Source organism: Ochlerotatus camptorhynchus, unplaced genomic scaffold (assembly GCF_037179485.1).
Source record: "Ochlerotatus camptorhynchus isolate MF236.1 unplaced genomic scaffold, CSIRO-AGI_Acam_v1.1 ptg000277l, whole genome shotgun sequence".
Lineage (NCBI taxonomy): Eukaryota > Metazoa > Arthropoda > Insecta > Diptera > Culicidae > Ochlerotatus > Ochlerotatus camptorhynchus.
In genome coordinates this window covers 7362102-7370003 of record NW_027040766.1, presented here as the reverse complement: position 1 = coordinate 7370003, position 7902 = coordinate 7362102, and the positions used below count along the sequence as shown (strand labels likewise).

General features: G+C 40.0%; 2 protein-coding genes across 2 annotated transcripts; one reads left to right on the top strand and one right to left on the bottom strand.

Annotated features, from left to right (window-relative positions):
• Prosbeta5 (Proteasome beta5 subunit) lies at positions 1 to 1134 on the bottom strand. The gene is made up of 3 exons (XM_065228040.1): positions 899 to 1134; positions 426 to 818; positions 1 to 362 (listed from the first exon to the last, which is right to left on the bottom strand). The coding sequence occupies exons 1-3, from the start codon at positions 1043 to 1045 to the stop codon at positions 54 to 56; spliced, it is 849 nt and encodes a 282-aa protein (XP_065084112.1). The 5' UTR covers positions 1046 to 1134; the 3' UTR covers positions 1 to 53.
• Positions 1135 to 5076: 3942 nt separating this feature from the next.
• Positions 5077 to 7572, top strand: deltaCOP (coatomer subunit delta). Its single transcript, XM_065228039.1, has 8 exons — positions 5077 to 5462; positions 5521 to 5744; positions 5807 to 6204; positions 6272 to 6442; positions 6506 to 6819; positions 6882 to 6993; positions 7058 to 7223; positions 7285 to 7572. Exons 1-8 carry the CDS (start codon positions 5420 to 5422, stop codon positions 7411 to 7413), a joined length of 1557 nt encoding a protein of 518 aa, XP_065084111.1. The 5' UTR covers positions 5077 to 5419; the 3' UTR covers positions 7414 to 7572.
• The last annotated feature ends 330 nt before the right edge of the window (positions 7573 to 7902 follow it).

The following is a 7902-nucleotide window of genomic DNA, read 5'->3' as shown; positions in this document are numbered from 1 at the left end:
TACAATACCAATTATTAGCAGTATGTGTACGTTATCGAATAATGCAAACCTATTTATGAGCCAAACTTCTGCTGCTTCTCATCCTGATACTTGAAGTGCAGATCCATACAGTCCTGGTTGGAAATGTTAACCCATCCGGTCGGCTTGATGTGATACACTCGCACGATGCCGCCAGAATAGGCATCACGATGAGTAGCATGATAAATCGCACGTCGACCCAGATCTTGGGCTTCCTCGTCGGTTAATTCCCATCGGTAGCCGGAGTCTAGTACACCGTACGCGTAGATGGAACCACTGCCGACTGAGAACACCTTACCCGGAGTACGCGTTCCTTCGGAATCGATGTAGTACAGTTGTGGGCCCTGCGTCGAATACATTGAAAGTCAATCCAGACGTCTCTCGAAACAATACCATCTTCTACTCACCCTCTTATCATAACCAGCCAGCATCATTCCCATGCTCAATCCCATTCCCTTGTAGTAGTAGACAATGTTGGACATGATTTTACTAGCTGCCGCTACCGAAATTCTTTCCTTGTTTCTCAGCTCATAGATACGGCACTCTTTTGCCAGCACCCGATCCCAGTACACACAATCAGCGGCACCTCCGGCCAGCGTACCCAGCAAATAATCATTGATCTCCACAATCTTCTTCATCGTCTGTGAGCCAATAAACTGACCGCCGGTAGCACGGGAATCCACGGCCAGGATAACACCACCCTGGAAACGGAAACCGAGTGTTGTGGTGCCGTGATCGAACTCCATCTTGATTCCACTGGATTCGCCATGGGCTTGTAGTTTGGCCAAATTTTGGGCCGGCTGTAGGGAAAGGGACAAAATACAATGACTCGGTATTATTAGTTGAAAAAAAACATAACCTTCATCCGGTCGAAACTTACATCTTGGAACGGTGGAACTGCAAGCGAGAAACTGTCGTGTAGGTTTTGGCTGTTGAGAGCGATATCTCGCTGGAAAAATTGGTGACCCATGGAGGCACCGGACAATAGGCCTCCACTGGGAAGTCCGCACACATCGGCTAGAGCCATTTTTCCGGGAAATTTTATGAAAAACCGTCGAAACTATCGAAAATCTACCAGCACAATGATGACAAACAAAAAGCTTTTTTGACAGCGTCAGGCACGGTGGTAGAGCACGGTGGGTCAAAGTGATATTTTTAGTCAGTTAATTTTAATAGAACCTTACAATTGTTAGATATTTGAACCATTTAGGTCTGTGCCACAAATGGGAAAGAATTCAGGGGAACATGTCAGAAGGGTCTAACTCGAAATGTAAACAATTACTTGGATCGTCGGTCTTACGAATGACAACACACCCACTCAAACTAACTAGGAGCAACCGTAACGGTACGCTGCTAAACTCATTTTAGCAGCCCTCATCATATAGCGCAGCTACCGTATCGGGGGTTGCCATACGAGTAACTAAAATAGCAGTCGGCTTCTCGGTGAGAAGCTCGGTGAGAAGCGCGTTACCAAATTTAGCAGCGCGGAAGAAAGGTTGCTATTCGTAGAAATGTCAAAATGCTCACTACCGGTACGGACTACGGCGAGTAAATTGATAACCGCGATAGCAGCGACCGGTGTGGAGAAGAGTGACTAAACTAAAATGAGAGCGCTGTGCGCTGTTAAAATAGTCGCGCAAATGACAACGACCGTTACGGTTGCTCTAAACCATCTGACAGATAAATGTTCGTTCTATGAACTGGTGTAGTCAGATTCCGTGAGTGTGTGGCCATTCAAGAGAAATTGACGTTCAAAGTCATTGTTTTCGTTTCTTGTTATACCCTTCTGACATGTTTCCCCTATAGTCGCTATATTCATAGTCTGGCGGATAGAATCTCTATTAAGAGATGAACTAGCCTCAGGCTAAAAATCTCTATAATAAAGGAAAAAAAAAAAAAAAAAAAAGGATAGAATCTCTGGAACCAATTGAGCTCTCAAATAGCGGAACCAATCGAGCAAATCACGACCAACAACAGAAAAGAGCACATCAGCTATTGCGAACAAAACTTCGGAAATCCTGTTCTCGTGACTTAAGGCTCGCATACACAAATTAACATCATCTTTAGGTTGAGGATAGTTTCCACTATGCGATAATGCCGGTAATTTGCGTTCGATTGGCGAGGAAAGAATAAAACGCTGTCCAGACTGGAGCGTTATAACATGTTATAACGGTTGTCAAATAATTGCAACACAGAAACCACCATCAAGATAGCGCTATAACATGTTATAACTCTGTAGTCTGAACGTACTATAATCAACGTTTTGTTTATAAAAGTTGATAGTACCTTTTCAATTGTTGGTCTACAATATATTGAATTGGTTCCGAGATTGGTTCCGCTTTTTGCTAGATCGAAATTCTATCCGCCAGACTATGCACTCAAAGATAAATTAAATCAAAAAAGCTTAAAAAGTATGCAGATTCCCGCTTCACCTTATTGAGCCCGAGCCATGATTACTTCGGCAGTAGTCATGCATGATTAAAATCGAAATAATCTTTCCAGTATTAAATTTTAGTCTTTTTCAATACTGATATATAATCAAAAAAGATTAAAATTCAATCAAAAATTATTAAAATAGAATCAAAATTGATTAAAATTTATTCTAAAAAAGATAATCTACAATCTAATCAACCATGATTTAGTTGGGATTAATATCAGATGCATATTTTTTAGAAAGATAGGAATAATTTTTAATCATTCGATATGATTATACGGAGTTTAATGTTAAATTGATTAAATTTCAAGCAAAATGGGAATGATTCAATTTATCAGTGTGAATATAGCGACTATAGCTAGCCGTTTCTATTGAATTTTCAACGTTATTATTCACTGACTACATTAAAAATAGTATTGCAAAATGTATTGTTTCTAAACAGTTAAAATAATAATCTGTCGAACTTCAACTCCGATTTTCTCAAAATGGTGGATATGTTACATTGGTCTATTTGAAAAGTGACGCGAGATTTGTTCCTAAATTATCTTGCAACCCTTGCTAGAAGCTAGCATTTCAAATGATTTTTATTTTTGATTCGATTTACGTGCAAAATAATAGTTGATTGCATTGTTTTTGGTTCCAAAAACTAGTTGAATTAGAGAAGCACACAAAACATAAAGGTGATTGAATTTCTGTTCGATTGCAACACTTTCAAATTTATTCTTTATTCGCCCATCTCCCCCTCTGAGTATTTCTATTAACAACCCATTATTTGTCAAGTTATTTGTAAGGTTCACTTCCAAAGAACCTTAATAAATAAGGTGAAAACTTTATCACACAAACGTTCCATAGCCATTTCAGTTAAAATTAAGCAGGGATTTTAAACAATTTTTAACCATTTTCGGTAATGTCATTTCAGGGGAAACATGTCAGAAGGGTATAACTCGAAACGTAAACAATGACTTTGAACGTCGTCTTCAATGACCACACACCCACGGAATCTGACTAAACCAGCTCATAGAACAAACATAGCTCCGTCAGATGATTTAGTTAGTTTGAGTGGGTGTGCTGTCATTCGTAAGAAACCGACGATCCAAGTCATTGTTTACGTTTCGAGTTAGACCCTTCTGACATGTTTCCCCTGATTTTATCGTTTGCGTTTATGCGGGCGGTATCTGATGGCTGTGATTTTTTAATAAAATATAGTATTGAATCCGAGCAATCTTTATTTTATCATTGACACACATAAGAAAACATAAGCCTTATGTTGACTCACTTTTGAGTAAACGACGTTCTCACGTAGACTGATTCAAATCCACTTAGCGATATTTTCCGTTTGGGGGGGGGGGGGGGGGGGTTTGTTTTGATTTTATTCAAGGAAATGAAAATTGTCTGCTCCGGATTCATTCTAACGGAGCAGAAAATGGCTCAACACCATTTCCATAAGCACTGAAGGAATTTCCGCCCGTTTTGAGTGAAACATTCACCCGTTTTCTAGGACGTTTCCTCCAACATGGTTGACATTTTTTCTAAGTCCAGGATTATGCTGACTGAGTGGCTTTTACTCAGTTTGATATTTCTTGTTTACTCCGTTTTTGACAACTCGAAACATCGGACGAAAGTGAATACGATCGACTCACCCGGTGAGTAAACTGAAGTTAGCGTGTACATTGTGCAGTAAAAACCGTGCTTGAAAAACGTGTAAAAATACTCTTCGACAGTGAGCATTCTCTTTTGTTAATAACTCGCTACATTTAACGTTTCTCGGAGCGTTTGCTGTTGCTTTTGATAGCCAATACATCTTGTTACTATTCTGCATTGAACAAATTCTTGAAAATTGTTTCGCTTAGTAGTAGCTCACTGTCGAACTTTTTATGAGTAGACTTCTTTTTTCACGAATGTGTGAAATTTACACGCTATTTCAAAACTAGCCAAATTTGGGTAGAATCCACCCAGATTGGTCAAAACTGAACCTACCCAAAAATGGGTAAACTCCCGAAAAAAATGATAATAAAACAACGAAATTACAATGATTTTTACTGTTGAATTTTGAGTACATTAAAATTTATTGTTAAATTGTTGTACGGGAGAAAAAAATAGATTTCGATTTTTAACGACACAATGCTCAAACAACGAAATTTAGTATGATGAGATCAAATTTGTTCGGGAAAAATCACTTTTTTATATTGTTAAGATGCTTAACAACCCCCCTTTTTACTATAAATTTCTCAAATACCATGATTTCCATTGTTGTGAACCATGAATTTCGTTGTTATTTTATGGTAATGGACAAAAATGTCCAATGTTTTGACAGTAAATATCATGGTTACAATGACAATGAAAATGATGAAAAATTGACAAAGTCGATCGGATTCATGTCGATGTTGTCCATTTGTCAACTTGTCACTCCCAACATAGTTTACCCATTTTTGGGTAGGTTTAGTGGATCAGGGTGGATTCTACCCAAATTTGGGTAGTTTTGAAATAGCGAGTACACATTAATGTGTTTACGCTGGTAACCTTGAATAGTATTTTGACATTTCCAATGACGATCCCTGCCAGAAAGCGAATGAAGGAATCGAAGGAATCTGTCATCTGTCAAGATAAGCGAAAAAGAGGATCAAAAAGTGCTGTGTGTCGCTAGCAAGTGTAATTTTTGCTCGTTGAAAATCCAAAGAAAAAGCAATTTTTTCGCTTCATCTTCTTGAAAATTTATGGAAAACAAAGTCCGAAGGTGATCGCAGTGGAGTACGTTTAATTGGCATAGATTCTGAAGCGATTAAGTGCGGGTTTTTCATTGCACAAAAAAATAATCATCTCAAGCAGTCAAAGGGCAAACGTCACAACTTCACACGTCAGCCGGAATCTTGCAAGCTTTCGTGCGACTTGTACTCGTGAGTGTTGATCCCATCGTTGTTGGTGTTTATGCCCTCGTCTGGAACTACGGTCTGAGGATATAGATTCAAAATGGTACTGATAGCAGCCGCCGTCTGCACAAAAGCAGGAAAAAGTATGTATGAATGATGGGATGTATGAATTTGTTAATTAGGTTGATTATCCCGCCGTAGCAATTGTCTCTCGGCAATTTGTTGAGATGACCAAGGCTCGCATCGAAGGTCTGCTGGCTGCTTTTCCGAAACTAATGACTTCAGGAAAGCAGCACACTTTTGTGGAGACGGATTCCGTGCGGTATGTCTATCAACCGCTGGAAAAGCTGTATATGCTATTGATCACCACCAAGGCCAGTAACATCCTGGAGGATTTGGAAACGCTGCGACTCTTCTCCAAAGTGGTAAGTGGCTGGTGAGGAGTTTACCGTGGTCGGTTGTAGTAGGTAACTAAATATTGTTTTAGATTCCGGAATATTGCCGCTCGTTGGAAGAGAAGGAAATCATCGAGAATGCATTCGATCTGATCTTTGCTTTCGACGAGATCGTTGCCCTCGGGTATAGGGAAAGTGTGAATCTGGCTCAGATTAAAACATTCGTTGAGATGGATTCGCACGAGGAGAAGGTTTACCAGGCGGTTCGACAAACTCAGGAACGAGAAGCCAAGCAGAAGAGTCGCGAAAGGGCGAAGGAACTGCAACGGCAACGGATGGAACAGAAGAAAATGGGTGGCAGTGGCCGACCCTACGGTGGGGGTAGTTCCGAAGGCTTTGGAAGCAGCTCGAGCGCAGGCATGTCTAATCATTCAGCAATTACAACTCCGTCGATAGCTATTGGCGAAATTAAACCGGCTGCACCTGCTGCGTGAGTTGAATTTAGTTGTAGAAAACAGAATTTAACAAGGTTATAAATAATGATTCGGAATTTGTAGCAAACCGGCTGTTGCCAGAAACGCTCTCAAGCTGGGAGGAAAGAATCGAGATGCGGATACTTTCGTGGATCAGCTGAAGAGTGAAGGAGAGAAGGTCGTTGCTAACCCAACGCCTTCAGCTACTTCGGCGGTGGTTAAAGCTAAACCGGTTTCAGATGTTCCAATGGATGAGTGAGTATTAATTCTATGAAAGTTCCTTGATCATCTATTACTATCTATGTGCCTTTACTACAGGGTGCATCTTCGTATGGAAGACAAAATTGTGGTCCGCATCGGTCGTGACGGAGGTTTGCAAGCATTTGAACTGTCTGGATTGTTGACCTTGCGCATTTCAGACGAAAAATACGGTCGAATTAAGGTGCAATTGCAAAATGCAGACCAACGAGGCATTCAACTGCAAACGCATCCCAATGTCGATAAGGAACTATTCAAGAGTAAGGGTCAAATCGGTTTGAAGAATCCAGCAAAACCGTTCCCAATGAATACAGATGTTGGCGTTTTAAAATGGCGATATCAGACGCAAGATGAATCTGCCATTCCTCTGACCAGTACGTGTTGCCGTGGATGTTCTCTTTGTATTATTGAATCTAATATTCAACTTTCCCAACAGTTAATTGCTGGCCTTCGGAGAATGCTGAAGGTGGTTGCGATGTTAACATTGAATACGAACTGGAACATACCCGACTTGAGCTTCAGGATGTCTGCATTACCATTCCATTGCCGTAGGTTTTGCGTTCAGTCAAATATACCGTGCCCCTTAGCTTACATTACTTATCTACCTTGCAGCATGGGAATTACTCCATCCATAGCGGAATGTGACGGCGACTATCATCACGACTCCCGCAAGAATACTCTGCAGTGGAATCTACCCGTCATTGATGCATCCAGCAAGCAAGGTTCGATGGAATTCACCGTACCCAACTCGATCCCGGGTGACTTCTTCCCACTGGACGTAAGTGACCCTTTAACTATTTTCCATTACGCGCTTAAAAACAATTTTCCCTTGTCAATAGGTATCGTTCTCGTCGAAAATTCCCTACGCCGAGTTGCAGATAGTGAAAGTGCAACTGGTCGATGACGAATCGGATATTAAGTATTCAACCGAAACCCTATTCTACCCCGATAAGTACGAGATTGTGTAATTTGTTTCTGTTCCAACTCGTTGGTCTTCTCTTGCGTTCCGGAAACTATGTGTTTATTAGCCTTATAACAGTAGGTACTTCCTTTGGGTAACAACAACTGTTTACGTATATGTACACAAAAATATATTTTAGTCTGATGCTATTGTGTCCTATTGCCCACTCTTCTTTATATTTTTATTGTAATTTGAAACACTGCATTAAGTTGATACAATTGAAAGATTCACATTTAATTCAACGTCATTTTGAAGTAGAATTGCGTGGCAAGTAGGAAGAACGCTTTAAAGGTAAGTCTACTGATACAAGCATAATACAATTTAAATAGGAAGAAAAATTAAATTCTATAGTATCAAATTATTTTATCCACATCGATTTGAAAAAAAATACATAACGATGATAAATTTTGGCGTGTTTCCTTCGATGCTAGTATCACACATTTTGCAAAAACTCAACGGGGTAGCATTTAATATAATATACTGTTACTATTCGCAT